Source organism: Ambystoma mexicanum, chromosome 8 (assembly GCF_040938575.1).
Source record: "Ambystoma mexicanum isolate Mex_15411 chromosome 8, UKY_AmexF1_1, whole genome shotgun sequence".
Taxonomy (NCBI): domain Eukaryota; kingdom Metazoa; phylum Chordata; class Amphibia; order Caudata; family Ambystomatidae; genus Ambystoma; species Ambystoma mexicanum.
Window position 1 is genome coordinate 690,376,998 of NC_090929.1, and position 18,160 is coordinate 690,395,157.

General features: G+C 49.2%; 1 protein-coding gene across 4 annotated transcripts in view; it reads left to right on the forward strand.

Moving 5' to 3' along the window:
* The window catches only part of SEC31B (SEC31 homolog B, COPII coat complex component), a 2,991,081-nt gene that overhangs the window by 2,541,030 nt on the left and 431,891 nt on the right, over positions 1-18,160 (forward strand). For all 4 annotated transcript variants that reach the window (XM_069610491.1, XM_069610490.1, XM_069610492.1 and 1 more), the window contains one exon: positions 4,033-4,234. In XM_069610491.1, the coding sequence (XP_069466592.1) occupies positions 4,033-4,234 (202 nt within the window). The remainder of the gene's footprint in view (positions 1-4,032; positions 4,235-18,160) is intronic.

Below are 18,160 nucleotides of genomic sequence, written 5' to 3' on the forward strand. Positions count from 1 at the left end.
CAAGTGGACACTTCACTAACTATTAAAAGGCATTCTGATAACAGATGATGTGAGGAGAAGGAATACAAATTCCACAGGATAAAAAAGGACACAATAAGATGGCATTAACCGAAGCAAAACAGGCAAATCCACCACTCAGCATGAAAGAAAAATGAGTGAAGCATTTTTGCAAAGCCTTCAATTGTGTGAGTATCATAAAGATATGCCCACTTGACATACGCGGCAAGGTACAGCCAACATATATTATGAAAACAAAAGTGTAAATCAACACAGTGAGTCCATTATCTAAAGACACCACAAGATGGCGCCCAGTAAACCTCCAAGTTGAGGCATCCATGCGACCGTGGCACGAGAGAACGGACTCTGTCCGCATTCACCACAGTAAACAAAAGTAACGTGACCGCATAACCAGAACAAGGCGATACGAGCAATATATGCTACGCTTCCAAGAGAGGACACGCTGGGACGAACGGTGGAAGAAGCGAATCTGGTCGAATCAACGAGGACGCTTGAAAAGAACAAATCGAGGCGAAGCGCCGGGACAGATTGAAAGCCCAACTACCCGTGGAGACAGTTACGCTCAGGTGAGCACAAAAACAAGAAGGGCAAACTACATGAAACTAACTTTAAATACTAGCGAATTCGGTTTTGTGACTGGGACACAGCGCTATGCACTAGCGACTGTTCCCAGCACAAAACCAACCCCCACCATAACAACAGACAGTTACAGAAACCAATGTTATTCGTTTTTTAACAGATCACGCTAAGAATCGCACCTTGCGCATTAAGGAAGTGAGCAGGCACAGTGCCGATCTACAAGCGGAACTGACATGTTCAACACGTTTTAAAGAAAACCAGATCTTCATTGTTACAGGTACAGCAGGTCTCTATGAACGCTCACGAAAGAAATAGAATCAGTAAAAAACATGGATAAAGATATTGATCAGAAATATATGTTGATTCAATTTTCAGAACCAACCCCATTGAAACAAGACACTTGTCAGCACCTGATGAAGGGCGTTGGCAGCCCGAAACGCGTCGTGCAAATCTCAGACATGGACTAATGTTTCTTTGAGCCAACAGGAAGTGTATTTACAGATGAAGAAAGTGTGACATTTCTTTTCATAGGAAATGATTGCTACATGAAAATAATACAATGATTTATGATCTTTGTTTTTTGTTTAAAACATTGTATTTTAAATTAAGCACCACAAAGCATGAGGTAATGTTAAACTGGTATAATGATTTATGTTTGAAGTTAAAAAACTTGAAGAGAGATGAGTGACAGCTGTCACCATCATATACACTCTTTGTTTAAATAATTAAAATATGTAAAAATTGTATGAGAACGGTGAAAGAGTATTCATTCATTTTGCATAGTTTTATGCACAAAAGTGTGCACGGAGCCAAGGTCATTTGTGTTAAAGTGATCCCCAAAACTGTTCTGTTCAAATTGGATTCTGTAGCCCAGAATCTGACTCTGTTAGCACCTAAATATTCAAGAAAGTCACCCTAAAGAGTGGATTAGGAATCATTTCAAATACTAGAAAGTAAACCTAAAAGAAGGTATGCTCCTCTACATCATTGTTACCATTTCCTCCACAAGGCCACGAAAGACACGTGAAGAAGGCCAGATCCCAATATAGAAGACTGCATTGGGTTTCAGCAACGGCATTGACCAACCCTGGTGAACGGCTGAGTTTGGGAGCTGATGCCAAGCCTGTAGTACTAACCTTGACTCGGAAATCGAAAAAGCAATAAAGAACTGCACCCAGCCGGAGAGTTGGCAAGCGACCCGAGAGACCAGTGTGTGCTAAGAAAGATTGAAGTTTGCAACAATACATTGCAAATGAAAGCTGTACACGTTTGGGTGAGACGCGAGGAAAGGCAGACCTGTGAATGAACTTTAAAGTAATGACCGCTGTGGAATCGGCGATACTGAGTAACGGAGTGTTCCGGCGAAAGGGAGTAGCCCACTCTAAAGTCTCTGTGAAAGGTGCATTATTTGTTGTCATAAAAGTGAATGAACTGCAAAAGCGAAAGTGAACAAATTTCACCCCGAGAGAAGGGGAGAGGAAAAACTGAACATTGAATTCTGAGTCGAAGTGGTCTGTAAAGAAAGCAAGCACATTTAAAAGTCTTCGACATCCGAAAAGCGATCTGAGCCGGACTGAGGGAGACCCAAAGTGTAAAAAGCTTGGGGAAGGTAGCCCCGGAAAGTGTTGTTGAACTGTGAAAGGTCTGAGCCTGGCAGAAGGGGGACTGGTGTGAACTTTTTTTTTCATTGTTGTGGAAAGACTGGAACGGGTGCCTTTAACATGGCAGGCTAAGTGGGCCTCGCTCCATGTTCCTAACTGTTTCAGTGTTATAGCCCGAGCCAGAGTGTCTCATCCTGCCTACAGAGACTGCCTTATTCTGTGCTGTCTAAACGTGGGGAGGAGAGGTGAGGTGATTCAGCCACATTTATTCTTTGTCAAACACTGTTTTTCCTTTTATATTCTTACATCCTTTACACACTTTTTTGTACAAGAGATGGGGACGGCATTAGGTTTTGTTAGCATAGGCCATTTAGATTTGACAGACACGACTAAGACTGTTTTCTTTATTATTTGATGGTCGAGACAACTCCCATCCTAGTTATAGGGCAAAGTAAGAGTTTTTCCAAACCCCACGAAGTTAATAAAGGTTTTACAAATTGTATCTTTTGTGTCTGTTTCATGCTTGTGCTAGCATACCTCCCCTACACAGAGAAGATCCCATAACCCCATTTCAATCAGCCCTCACGCCTTTTCCTAGGCGATTTCCCAACCCCTTCATTCCCTTTATATTTATTATATTTCTAATGTAGCTGTTCATGTCAAATTCTTCCTGCTTTTAAGTGTGTAATAATTGGTGGTATGCATTAGTTATATTTTAATATAATTACTATATAGATTTACCGTGGAAGAATGAAGGGCTAAGTCTGCCCTCCTGTGAATCAAACCTGAATCTTACATGATGAAGCGAGATTTAGGAAGTGATCACAGTGGCATAGCACAAAATGAGACCCCCTACAGAAAAATATGCTAAGGGCCCCTGATATTGTAGCCCTCCAGCGGCATAAGCAGGCCTTGGGTGAATAAGGCCCCCTTAATTGCTGGAGCCCCAGTACCATATTACCTGCGAGGGGGAATCCATTGCTCTTCCGGGAGAGTGCTTCACTGGCAGAACTATCTGTGTGCTTCAGTGCATGGTGGAAGTAGTATTGTTAATAATTTTGCAGCTGAACAGATCTATGCTTTTGCTGGTCACTTTAGGCAATCTCCCACTCTAACCCGTTCCTCCTTACTTGCAGTATGGCCTGTTCCTTTGCTTTTGCCCCCACTCCCAATTTATGTACCCCTTTCTGTCTGACTCCTTTTTCTCAGATCCCATCTATGCCCCTATCTAATTGCCCTCTTCATGCCCACCATTTTCTGAGAGGCCCTGGCTCCCTCTCTGCCACCTGTGCTAATGGACTCCTAACGACTCCTGCGTTTGCTCCTCTTGCCCTTGCGCGCTTAACCCTGTTCGTATCCCTGTTCACTGGCTCCCTCTCTTAGCTGCCCTCTCTGATGCTATTGACCACCTACTCCCAGACTTTGCATCCCTATCTGTCTGATTTGTATTTACTGGGTATCCAGAAAATCTTTTCAACTTTTATTAGCAATTACATTGTCATAATTTTCATGCTGCTTGCACACCTACTCAGTTGTCTGAATGTTTTCACTTTCCCCACCCCAATTTACAAACTGTTCAGTTGATTTTTTGTGTGTTTTTCATCAATGTTTCGTATGTATCTATTTATGCGTCGATGTAAGTAGCTCACATTGCAGATCTATCACGGACGCTTTCTGTTTCGACGTTGAGGAACATTTTGTGATTTATTGCTCCTAAAGTTGTTTTTCCAAGTTTGATCATTCATATGTTTAAAATAATAGCATACATTAATTAAAAAGCAGGAATGCTGTGCAGATTGCCCATTAAAATGTTTTAACCACTGTTCTCTTTTAGGCTTCATACCAGTCAACAGTCCAATGCCAAGCTCAACCTCAGCCATCTTTGACTTCGCTTTTCACACCTCAGCCATTGCCATCATCGATCGCTCCCACCACAGGAATGCCCTACTTTGGTACCTCAGAACCACAGTCAGTATATTCAAGACCAGGGGCATTGCCAGTTTACCCCCAGAATTCAGCACAACTCCTTGGTCTAGGTGAGTCTCCCAGGAAATATTGGGCCAAGTGTTCCAATTAGGAACCTACAAATTTAATACACACAAAAAAGGGCTGTCTTTTAAGTGAACTGTGTAGTAAGTCCAAATGATAGTAGGAGTACAATAAATATGTTAGAGGTGAAATTTAGAAGGCCAGACCAGCACATTGTATACATCGGAGGTAGATAAACAATGAAGCCTGTATGGTATAAATACCCACTTGTATTGCACTGAGAGATTGAGCCATATATTCTCTAATAATTTTAGAGGCTTTGCTGATGGAACTTTCATTTAAGTATTCAAATAAGGCATGGTCTAGTAAGCAGGGGCGTTGCTAGGGGGGGTTAAGGGGGCTATAGCCCCTGATCTTTTGATTGTAGCCCCGGATAGAATCTCAGGAGCCTACAGCCAAAAGACTAGCTAGCCCCCAGTCCCAACAGTTCCGACATCAGCTTAGCCCCGGGTCTTTTCCAGACCTAGCAACTCCCCTGCTAGTAAGTAACTCAAACCTCTCTGAGCTGGGCAAGGGTTCCTTCGCACACATTCACACTATCCCAATGAATTTTTGAGAACGCAGTGGGTGCAAATGGTGCATTTTACAGCACAATTTTCAAAGAAATTGTATGAACGCCATATTGTCATTGATATTGTGTTTTATATAGCACTTCAAGCTGGGTTCCTTGTACACATGTATGTATTGTTACATTATGTAACAGTGAAAAGCCATCCTGACACTAGGTTTTCTGTTTTTAAGTAAAGTGTTATTGGAGTTTACAAAAAAGGCACAATGTATAGCAATGTTCGGAAATGCTGGGAGCTATTTAGCTCCTAGATAGGGCATATACAAGCCTGGTTACCTTGACAGCAACAGCTACCAGGAGCTTTAATTGGCTCCCTAAGCCTACTGGTACCATGTAAACATACCTATCTGACCTCATCTATGTAGCTGGGAATTTGAATCAAAGTTACAATAATAAACCACTAGAAGACATGTAAAGCATGAATGGACACAGTATGTATGTACTGGACACAGTTCTACCTGCATCTCATTTCGATGATAAATGTGTTACATACTGTGTATTAGCACCTCTTTCTGCAGGAGTAGCAGAGAGAAGGAAAGTGAGCAAGGTAGCTTCACAGAAAGAGAGGCGGCAGCAGAAATAAAAATGTTGTGGTATGTAAAGAGAAAGTAACATATATTAATGCAGTAACACATGTAGTGGGGGAGTTATAAAGTAGCAACACAGATAGTAAGAGACTAAGTGAGAGGTAGCAGCAAAAAGGAAGAACTGACAGAAAAGAAATAAAAAGGAAAGCAATTTAAGGATCATGTAAAAGGTGAAGACCTGTACTGCAATATGGCAAGAGACCAGATTCAACAGGAAAAGTGAGCAAAAGAGTACAAGACATAGCAACACAGCAATCGGAAGGGTTTGAGGAATGTGTATTTGTGGGCGCATGCCACATCTTGGCAACAAAAGCAAGTTCCAGCATCTTTCAGGCACTCATTCATGAGGCGAAACGATGAGAAACTCCTGGTCAGAGAAGAAGTCTAACACCCAGGAGCTACTTACAGCTCCTGCTCTATGAATTCCAATGTTGTCCCCTGTATATCTGTGGTACTTGAACCAAATTTTAACAACACTTAAATGGGAGAAGTCTCCCTTTCGGCACTCAGTTTTTCCCCTGCTTGCTTCAGGTGTGCTGATCCCTGGACTCGGTTTATTCCCACGAATAGTACTTTCAGACTGACCTCGGTTGTCAGGATAGTGCTTGCTCTACCCCTCAAAGCAACTTTTACAGAGCACAAGGAACTACTACTTCTGCAAGAAACAAAAAAGGGGTAACCAATGTGTCCCTGCAAGTTTCCTGATTTAAGACAATACAATATCGATGTTATTGGTAGAGTGCACATTGAGAGAACTGCTCCCATTCCTCCTGCAGGCTTTAATGAAGCATGCTTCACCACCTTGTTGTAGGTCATGGCAAAGAGGGCTCACAGCTTTCAATAGACGAGGACCTCCTTATTGCTTTTGCTCTTTCATAGTGACAGACCAGCTCCCTGCCTTTGATCCTGGCACTGCTGCCCACAATCCTGCACTCTCTCACTCCTCACCACCTCGCAAAATGCTTGTTACTAAGAAAACCTGCTCTTGCCCCTTGTCTACTTCCTCTTTTGTAATAGTCTCCACCTGCCCTTCCATGATGTCATGCCAAATGCGCTTACCTCCATCATCTTCGGTTCCCCTTTGCTTCACCGCCTTTCCAACCTACTTTCCTTCCTTCCTGAAGTTCTTGCTCATTAACTCTGCCTCTGTTTTCTTTCCCTTTCTTCCTGATGATTTCTCTCTCCTCCTCTTCCCAATCTCCTCCTTCCCTTCTCTGGTATTTTCCCCACTCATCCACAGCACTCCTCTTTCCATCATCCTCTCTCTCCCTGATGTTCCTCCACTCTTCTCATGCGCACCTCTTACCAACCACCTCCTCTTCTCCTTTCCAGTAGGCTCTCTCTGCTCTCCAGCTCGCCTCAAATGCTCTTCTACATCAGCTTCAAACACCCACACTAGTGGCCTGCCCGAATTGGGGTTTATAAGCCCTCTTTGCCTCTGCCCGGGCTGTGCTATTTCCAAAATCTTGCACCATAGTTTCCCCCCAGGGATTTGGAGTTTGGTGTATTCCAATGATCTGGGTTTGATAATAGTTTCTCCCGAGGGATTGGTGTTTGTCGAAGTGCTGCTTTAACTCTGGAATCAGTATTCCCGATGAGCGTTTTTTTCCCAGCATCTCTCTTCAGGTGGTAACACCCATCACCCTTGCATACCCTGCCCCCCCTGAGGACTTCATCACAGTATCTGTAGGATTTATCATGCACAAACCTAGGTGGGAAGTAGCTGAATGCTACACTTGGGTCCTGTGGCAAAGTGACCCCCGCCCCTCTCCCAGCAGGTGATCACAAAGACCTTGAAGTGGTTTCACTTGGTCCTCAAAGCAAGGAAGAACGCTAAAGGACATATCTCTAATCTGAGTTTCCCTGGCCATTTTGCTGGAACAAACGCATATGGTCTACATCTCCCAGAATTCCCCTTCTAGAGAGAGCCTGGAACACATCTGGAACATGCAAATACCGTTCCCAGGGCAGGATCAGCTATGTGACCATGTCAGGACGAGATAAGGGCCATACTCAGCCTGCAGTGGCAGGTCTACCACAGAGGATTCTTGGAGCCAGTCATACCCCAGAGGTTGTGTGAGGGAGTTGGGAGGGCTCTAGCCCCCATCCCTTCTGGTTGTGATTGGTTGCATGCCAGCAGTACCACTTTCTATCACTCCATGCATGCACCGCCCCTTTCTGGCCAGTGTCTTTCTCTTTGTCTCCAGAACAAACTCTGCAACATTAACAGCAACATCCCCACCAGGCCACCGTACTGAAAGTGCTGAAGAACCAAGAGCCGGAGGAAGCAAAGGCAGACTGGGAGAAGCCAGCTGCCATGTGAACTAGAGTGCCACAGTGGAGAAGAACTGCAAAGTCAGAACGTGTATGGAGAGCACTTTGCATCCGCAACCCCCCTGTGCAAGACAGGGTGCAGAGCGCCCAGCGAGACCTTCCTGCTCCAGGAGATTTTGCTCACCTGTGCAGAGGCTGCGGCACAGTTTCTCTGGTGTAACAGGTTTTTCTCAACGGGAGAAACTCAAATGAGCTGTGACATTGACTTTTGGGGGCTGCCATGGTGGGAGAACGGGATGACCCGCTTCCAGAAAAAGGGCAGCGTTTAATCACTCTTTTGAAGTCTGTGATGTTTACACCAACTTTCTGGGGGAAAAGTGCAGCCAGGGGATGGCCCAGGGAAATATCAAGGGAAGCTAGCCAATGGAAGGGGATGACAAAAGGGAGGACAGGAAACGGGAAGGTGAGTATAGTTTGTGTGTCAAGAAAGGAAGAGGACGATAGAGTCCAGGCGATTGAATGACGGAGCAGAGAAGCATAGAGTAGATAAGTTAGAGGTATGTACAAGGTGAGGTATTGGTTGGTGGGAGAGAGAGTTACTTGAGTTGCAGTGGGCGTAAATGGTGTGCGAGTGAAATTTTCGTCAAGAGAGTTAAAGACACGTGTGTGTGGATGAAAAATGGGTGACTGGATAGAAGAGGTACGTGGTATGGTAATAGTGTGGAGTGAGAAGGGGTAGTAGTGTGGAGTGAGAGGGGGTAGTAGTGTGGAGTGAGAGGGGGTAGTAGTGTGGAGTGAGATGGGGTAGTAGTGTGGAGTGAGATGGGGTAGTAGTGTGGAGTGAGAGGTGGTAGTTGTATGGAGAGGGGATAGTCATGTGGAGAGAGGAGGGGTAGTGTGGAGAGGGGACAGTAGCATGTAGAGAAGTGGAGTAATAGTGTGGCGAGGGGGAGTAGTACTGTGGCGTAGTAGTAGTCTGGAGAGAGGGAGTAGCAGTGTGGCGAACAGGGGAATAGTAGTGGTGTTGAGAAAGGATAGAAGGATAAGCAGTATTAGAGGTGAGAGGCAGTGTAGTAAGGAGTGAATATCGATAGTGGAAATAGGGGTGGTGGGGGGGAGAGAAGAACGGCGGTTGGTGGAAGAGGAAGGAGGAGAGTAGAATAAAAGGGGGAGTGACAGCAAGATAGGGAGAGTAATCGGTGAGAGAGTGAGGGTAAGACCAAGTGGGGCCCGAGTGTCTGAAAGGCACCCTAAATCTATAGTACAAGTCATCCTAGAGAACTTGGCATAAGGGCCATCTAGATTTTTTTCTTCAGGGAGTTCTGGATAGGTCCTCACCTATGCGTAAGACAGATCTTCGATATTATGGTGTACCACTCTCTAGTGACCACCCAAGGATTGAGGGAGGCCTGATTTAGGGGGAAACTCCAGACTCTAGATGAGAGAGAAGAAGGTTCCATAGAGAGCCCATGAATAAAAGGCAAGCAAAACATGACTCTTAAACTGTCTTACAGAGTTGACAAGGTAAAAATGTATGGGTACAACCACTTTAGAGTGCACTATGACCACTTGAATCTATGTAGCAGCAAGCTGCTTCAACAGTGCCACGAAGTCTGCCCATAAAGACCCCTGACAATTGAATCAAAGTGTAGTTCGGTACTGGCGAATCGCGCTATGCCCCTGTTATAATAGCTTTACAAAATTATTGTGACAAACACTAAACAGTCTTTATTAAGTTTTCATCTGTTAGTGATTTATTTCCAAGTTTCAGCCGACACGTGTTTCAACCTAAGTCGTCCTCAAGGCTGATAAATTATCCATATAATCATGATCAAGTATTGCAAATGGTTTTGTACATGTATATACAGATGTAGCGATTGTTGTTGACACACAAAAGAAGAATATACATTTGTTACAAAGCAACATTATAGAAACAAAATGTTTGTAAGAAGAATGAAGAGTTACATACCTAAAAGCATGTCACATGTGAAGGGGGGTTTAGCAGCAGAAATAACAGACAAGAGCAATATGTCAGTTATTCACATATATTACACAGTTTAATCTTGCAAATATGCTCTGAGAATGGATATGTGAAGCAGCCCATTCTTTCATGGCCGCTATAAACATTTCCCTCTGTGACGTGAATTGCTGTTGGTTTCTGTTAATTGCATGCATAGCATCTGCTAAGTATATGGTATGTGTTGACATATATGTTGTCTCATGTCACCACTAGTGTTGAAGGACTCATCATTTGTGCCTAATTAGCCACTCACCATATTAAATCCTTGAAATTTGGTGCACTAGTGTGAATTGGTAAGTTAGAACTCACCCATTGGGCCTTATTACAAGGTTGCCAGTCTGGTAATACCGGCATCGTTTACCGGACCAGAGTATTAGGAGCCGCAATGCCGGTCTCACCGGCATTGGCAGGGACCCGCTGTGACCTCCTCAGCCTTGCCGGTATGAGCGTCCACTCGCGGCAGTCGTGCCATTGACACTGGCATGCCGCAGTAAAGTGCTTATTAAGAGGTGCACGGACATGCGATTACAGGCATGGACATGCCTGTAATAATGGATACAATGATGCCGTTAACACCGGCATCGCAGTGCAGTCGTTAATAGGAACTAGGTGTGTAGAAACCTGTCACAGGCGCACACACTCAGCACAGGTGGAGGCAATGGAGTCTGGCACAGCACAAAAGGAGCACTCCCACACCCCTCCCAAATTCACAATGCTACCATTAGCACTTGTAGAACTAGAGCTGGAGGACATGCATGCACTGCTACTCTTTGAGGAGGCAGTGAGCCAGAGAATGCAGCGGAGGCACAGGAGGAGAAGGACGGCGAGATTGGGCCAGGAAAACACCCATTATGCAGGCAGTTGTTCCCCGCAGGCATCCACCAATTCCTCGCCTAAGGGCCAGCCCATTCAACCTAACCCCTGCTCAGATCCACACTCTATACCAGCTGGACATGGACACCAGCACAACAATAGTGGCCCTAATTCATGATGACCTGGTGAGCCTGATTAATATCCGGACAGCCAGCCACTCCCCCACACCCCCCCTGGGCACCCTTGCTGAAGGTAGTGTCTGTGCTACACTTCCTTACCACAGGCGCTTATCAGCACACAGTGGGGCAGCTGCCTGGAATCTCACAACCCTGTTTCTCCCGTGTGCTCAACCAGGTGCTAGTTACACTCCTGAAACACGCAAGCGACCACATTGTTACCACGGACTGTGGAGGAGGTGAATGCAGCCAAAATAGCATTCTATGCACTGGCAGGCATGCCAAACGTAATCGGTGCCCTTGACTGTACACATGTGGAGTTGGTTGTCTGGCATGCTGTGGAGGTAGTTTACCGCAACAGGAAGCTGTACCATTCCCTGAATGTAAAGATGTTGTGCGATGCACACAAAATCATCACACATTGCTGTGCAAGATTCCTGGCTCCAAACATGACGCCATGGTGCTGCGCAACTCCACGCTTCCCCGCTACATGGCACGACACGCCGCACAACGTACCTGGCTACTGGGTTAGTCTAACCACAAGGCCATGAGGGGAGTTGATTGGTGGGGAATCACAAGCATAGGCAACGTGTCTGGTGGCTGGGCCATGAGGGGTGTTGATTGCGGGGGTGGGAATCACAAGCATAGGCAACGTGTCTGCTGGCTGGGCCATGAGGGGTCTTGATTGGGGGGGTGGGAATCACAAGCATAGGCAACGTGTCTGCTGGCTGGGCCATGACGGGTGTTGATTGGCAGGGGGGGGGGATCACAAGCATAGGCAACTTGATTTGGGGTGTGGGGGGGGTAATCACAAGCATAGGCAATGTAACTGCTGGCTGGGCCATGAGGGGTGTCGGAAGATAGCGTAGGATTGCATGCATGAGGAGCACAAGTGCACACTGCATGCATTAATCCATCATCACTCCTGCAAATAGCTGTAAACATTACCAGGTATGCAATGAAGTTCAGAGAGACTGGGTCGGGCAAGTAGGATGAGGAATCAGACCTAGCAACCTCTACATTCCCAACCTGCACAATATTAAACCACACACATAGACTGGAACAAGACCCCACAGAGCGTTCGGGGTGCCTTAACTGTGACCGTAGTAAATTAAAAAGAATGTTCAACACGGCCAATGCTTGCAGATGTGCCAAGCCTACACAGCTGTGTGTAAATGCAATCAACAGACACAGTGCACACACCAGCACATGTATCAGGAACATCAGTAAACATGAACCACATGTACCACAATGCACCATACTGTAGTGACACTACATGAAATACATGATCTCAGCAAAGGAAATCAAGAGTCATTCTGCCCTGCCTGAGAGAAACCCATCTGCCACACTGAAAAATATCAGTCACTGCACTCAGTCCACAGGTACACCACAGGTCAGTGTGCCTGTCATGTCACCTTAAGGGACACCTCTAAGTACAATTGGTCAAGTATGAAAACGATAAAAATCAGCAATCGTTAGTACCACCAAGATATGATTGAGAGGAGCAGGACTCACGCAAAGTACCTTAGTTCCACCATGCCAACCCCACCCAGCCGTATAACAGAAACTTAGCCTTTCTCCAGCATGGGGTCTGGCATGGATTCACATGCTCATGAATATTCCCCGGTAAAGAAAAAAATCAGTTTCAGTTTTGTTTCTGAACTGTCTTTCTCCTAATAACCAATCACTGGTCTCTGGGTCATACTGCCCCCAGCCAATGACTGCCCTCTACATAAACACCTCCTCTGGCAACCATCTTCAGATTTTTACCGCACTTTCAAGTGTTGGGAGTCCTTGTGCTATAGCTCTCGAGCTTTTACTGCGTTTTGCGATTTCTCAAAGAGTTTAATCTAATTTTTTCGGTCAATCGAGCCTCAATCTCTACCGATTCTACTTCTGATAAACGGGGACCCGGTTCGGCATTTTCTATGCCCCTCAAGGGCGAAGTTTTCATCGAGTTGCGCTTCTTGGAGGATTCCGGAAGATCTTTGAGGCCTACCCCACGTGGACATGGCCCAGGACAAAGGAAACACGAAGTCTGGATCCAAGCTGTTCAGGAGCTGCCCTAGATGCGGATTGTAGAATGTCTTCAAGGAGGATGAGCGTTCCAGATGTCTCTACTGCCTTCATGAAGACAAAACACACGTGGAGAAGGACTGTGTGTTTTGCAAGAACATGTCGGAACGGACTATGAAGGATCAGCGTATCCGGCTCACCAACTGGCTGGAAGGGAAGAGCCCAGCAGTAGGTGAGAAGAAGTCCGAGCAGTCTTCTAAGACCTTTGATGGCGCCCTGGCGACAGGGGCCCAACAAAAGGCAAAGCACTGCGAGTCCGCGGGCACCGGGAGGGCCTATCGGTCGGGCTCCATCAACCACGAACCGGGAAGCCTGTGGAGGCTACCCCAGTGGAGGGGGCCTAGAGTTTCCCTGCCACTGCGGAGGGAATCCTCTTTTCAGCCCATCAGTAAGACCCCTGTGAAACCCCGGGTGGAAAAAGAGGGGGCAGGGGCCTGGTGGCCATCACGGACACAGAGCGCGCTTCTGAAGAGGAGCTGGCTGGAGTCACGAAGATCCTGAACAAGAAGTTTGAGGAGGTCTGGTCCCACGGGAGGGATCCCGAAGAGGAGGACAAAGAAAGCAACGGTGGTGCCGACGAGGAGCCCGTGGAGGCGGAGGATTACACTCCCCAACCGTCACGCCCGTCGCAGCCGGTGCCTGGGCCACAAGACAACTCGGGAGCAATCTTGTTGGCGATCCAGGCCTTGTGTATGGAGATAAGGACGAGGTTGCCCTTACCCCCAAAGGACGATCCGGTAGAGCCTGGACCGTCGGGAAGCCCTCCAAGCAAGCGGAGGAGAATTCACCCACCCTCTCCCTTCCAGCCTTCACGGCCTTCATAGCCTTCATCTCCTCCTGATCCTAGGGATGATATGGGAACGGAGACTGCCACGACGGGGACGGATGCGACGGTGGTGACGACAGGATGGGGCTTCCATCACCACCTCCTCGGGCCTCCCTGCCTTACGAAATTGGCTCCTTCCACGCCATGATCGCCAGGGCATCCGAGCTCTTCCAGCTCTGCCCCGAGGAACAGAACGAAGGTTTCCTCTATCAACGGTGTGAGGCCAAGAGGAAGATGGTCCTCTCAGTCCCATTACTGGACGACATCTGCGACGATGGGCTGTCGCTCCTGAAGAACCCGTCCACGACTCCTGCCAAGAGAGACCGGTACGAGAAGAAGTACTGGGTCCCGGATTCTGCCCCCATGTGCCTTAGGGCGCAGCTGACCCCGGATTCAGTAGTCTCCGTGGCGGCCAAGAAGAAAGCGGCAGGGGTGACGGCTTCAACTTCGACCTCCCTGCCGGACGGCGAGGGGAAGAAACTGGACGCCATGGGACGGCGGGTCATCTCGTCGGCGGCAACGACGATTAAAGCGGCCAACACCCTCGCGATTGTGGCCCGCTACGACAGGGAGCTGTGGTTTAAGATCGCTCCCCTGCTGGACTTCCTCCCGGATGACAAGAGGGATGAGGCCCTCGAGATCCTACAGGAAGGCGAGGTGGCGTCGGACCATGACATAACGGTGGCCACGGACATTGCTGACGCCGGTTTTCGCCAGATGGGCAACAGCGTTTGCCTTCGCCGGCGTGGTTGGCTCAAGGCAACCGATTTCTGCCAAGACTTGCAGACCAGGGTTCTGGACATGCCTTTCGACGGGAACAACCTGTTTGGCAAGACAGTGGACGAGTCACTGCAGGCCATCAAGGCCGACACGGAGACGGCTCGGGCCTTGGGTGTTCTTCAGCAACGACGGCCACCGTTTTGGAACTCCGAAGGCAAGAAAGGTGCCTCCAAAGGATTCGGCGGCGGCTCCTCGATGTACCGCCAGGCGGCCCACTCCTTGTCACAGGAGACCTACCAAGGACGCGGCAAGTCAGGAGGATCTCGTTGTCGCCAATGAGGCCAAGGCGGCAAGGCCGCTGCCAAGCAGGACTCAACCGGCCATTGCGTCGGGCCCCCGCCTGAGCACCCCGGTGGGAGGCTGGCTGGCGAAGTTCGTCAGCATGTGGGAGTCCATCTCCACCGACCGTTGGGTGCTGGATGTCCTGGCCCGCGGGCACACTCGTGTTTCTAAGGAAGTGTCCCCGCATTCCACCCGTGGCCAGGAAGGAAAACCAAGTCCCTCAACTGCTGCTGGAAGTAAGGGCAATGCTGAAGAAAGGAGCCATCAAGCTCGTCCCAAAGAGGCTCCGGAGTGTACTTACAATACTTCCTCGTAAGAAAGAAGACCAGCGGCTGGCGACCCATCCTGGACCTTCGTCGTCTGAACAAGTACATTCCCAGAACTTCAGGATGGTCACCCTCCAGCACGTACTGGGACAGCTGGCGGAAGGCGACTTCCTATCGTAGCTGGACTTGGAGGATGCCTACTTTCACATCCCCATTCTAAAAGGACATCGAAAGTTCCTGCGATTCGTGGTCCAAGGGTGGCACTATCAGTTCAAGGCCCTTCCCTTCGGATTGAAGTCGGCGCCCAGGGTATACACCAAGTGCCTAGCACCAGTGGCGGCGCGGCTGCGCCTGAAGGGGATCCACATCTACCCCTACCTGGACGATTGACTCATCCGAGCAAAGACAAGAGAACTCGTCGTGCACACAGGGAAGACCGTCCAACTGCTCACGGATCTGGGATTCTCGAGCAACTTCGCGAAATCCCACTTGGTACCGTCGCAAGTCGCCCTGTTCCTGGGAGCCAGGCTCGACACAGTGGCACAATTGGCTTCTCTGTCGGAGGAAAGGACGAAGGCCATCCTGGGCAAGGTGCAACGGCTGTCGACCATGGACGTGGCCAGGGTGAGGTCCATCAAGTCCCTGCTCGGCATGATGTCCTTGTGAATCTACCTCGTGCGCCTGTGCATGCGTCCACTGCAAGAGTTCCTCGACGCCTGTTGGATGCAGGCGGCTGGCAGCTTTGAAGACAGGATCTGCCTCAACGAGACCTTCCGTTAAGCGATCCGGTGGTGGGGCACCCGTGCGCCTCTGGCGGCAGGTATGGACTTCCAGACCCCGGCACATCAGGAGACTGTGACGACGGACGCCTCCCTGGAGGGATGAGGAGCGCACACCGAAGATCTCCACGCAAGAGGCCTTTGGCTCCCGGAGGAAAGGTCACTACCCATCAATGTCCTGGAGCTCCGAGCCGTGTTCTGGTACCTCAGTTCGTTCCTTCCGTCCCTCAAGGGCAAGGTGGTAAGGATCTTCACCGACAACACCACCACGATGTTCTACATCCGGAAGCAGGGAGGGACCAGATCCCCAGCCCTATCCAAGGAAGCCCAGGATTTGTGGCACTGGGCCGTTGCCCAAGGGATGTTTCTGGTACCCATCCATCTGGCAGGAATAAAGAACACCATCGCCGACTTGCTCAGCAGGGAGCTGCGCTCGTGCCATGCGTAGGAACTGCGGCAGGATCAAGTGGATCGACTGTTCCAACAATGGGGCAATCCCCAGATTGACCTATTTGCGACAGTGACGAACACCAAGTGCTGGAGGTTCGCTAGCAGGTTTCCTCAGCCAAGGAGCATGGGCGATGCCGTCTCATTCCCCTGGGACGGCCTGTTCCTGTATGCGATCCCACAGTTGCTGTTACTGCTGCGACTCATCAATCAACTCATACGGTCCCGGTGCAGGATGATCCTCGTCGCTCCTGCGTGGCCGAGGCAAATCTGGTTCCCGGACCTTCTGGACATATCAGCGTCCCCCCAGGTCAAACTGCCGACGGACGCGGATCTCCGTGCCAGAGAAGGAGGCGCCATCCTCCACCACGACCCGGGGTCTCTGAACTTGCAGGCCTGGCTCCTGCAGCACTAGTTTGGAGGGTACGATATCCCGGCAGATGGCAAGGAGGTGCTTGCAGAGGCCAGGGCGTCCTCGACTCTCAAGTGCTATGGACACAAATGGAAGAGGCTCTCTGTCTGGTGCTGTGCACAGATTATTAACCCTCTGCGGATTACGGGCCCTCAAGTGCTGCTGTACCTACTATCGCTGGCCAAGGTGGGGCTAGCTCATGCCTCAATCAAGATGCATCTAGCGGCGATTTCCCACTGCACCAGAACTCCGGTGGGCCATCATCACTGTGGTCTCATCGCCTGGTGAAGGAGATTATGAAAGGACTGTTCTGATCATTCCCGCCGGTGAAGGCTTCTGCCCCGGCGTGGGAGCTCATTGTGGTGCTGAGCAGACTCATGGGGCCGCCATTCGAGCCTCTGCATTCGGCACTGTTGAAGTTCATATCGTGGAAGACAGCGTTTCTTGTGGCCATCACCTCCGCACGACGAGTGGGAGAGATCCAGGCCCTCTCCTGCAAACCAATCTACCTGACATTCCACGAGACGAGGGTAGTGCTGAGGACGCACCCCTCTTTCATGCCCAAGGTGCCGTCGGACTTCCATCTCAACGAGCCCTTGTTTTCTTCCCGTCGCCTTCGTCGCCGGCCGAGAGGATTTTGCACTCGCTGGATGTGGCTAGAGCGTGGAGGTTCTACGTGGACTGCACAAAGAGTTTTCGGAAGACATCACAGCTGTTTGTGAACTTTGGACCTGTGAACCAAGGGAGGGCCCTCTCGAAGGCTTCCATTCCCAGATAGCTCTCCGGTTGCATCATGCACTGTCACCGGTTGGCAAACTGACCATTGCCCGGCCGTCCGAGAGCCCATACAACCAGAGCGATCGCTGCTACCATGGCGTTCCTGTCTGGTGTGCCCTTGCTGGACATCTGCAGGGCTGCTACATGGAGGTCGATGCACACCTTCATGAGATTCTACTGCGTCGACCGGGATTCCATGGAAGAGTCCAGAGTCGGCCAGGCAGTGCTGCGCAACCTGTTCGCCTGAAGGTGGGCCTGGTGAGGGGGTAAGAGATGCTTCATGTTGAGTTTATGTAAATGCTTAATGTTGAGCCTTGCCACCTCCCGTGGTTGTGCATGTGTGTACTGTTATGTATTCTTGTATTCATGAGCATGTGAATCCATGCCAGACCCCATGCTGGAGAAGGAACAAGTTACTTACCTGTAACTGTTGTTCTCAAGCATGGGTCTGGCATGGATTCACATGCAAACCCTCCCTCTTACCCCTCTGCGGCTCTTCTTTTGGTCCTACTGCCACTATGTGCTACCAAATCTGAAGATGCCTGCCAGAGGAGAGGCTTAGGTAGAGGGCAGTCATTGGCTTGGCCAAAATGCCTCCTCACCCTGCTCGCTGTGCACTGCAGATTGTGCCTCCTCTTGCTCGTTGGCCACTGAGGATTCCGGCTCTTCCAGCTGCAGTGCCTACTGTGCCCCAGATGTTGATGCCGGGGGGCCTTGCTGGAAGTTGATGGTGGGTGCTCGGGCTGCTGGCCAGCCTGTTTGCTGGTGGCGGGGGGACTGTGCCGTGCATGTTGTGGCACGCTTGTGTTTTGCCGTGGAGGTGGATGGCT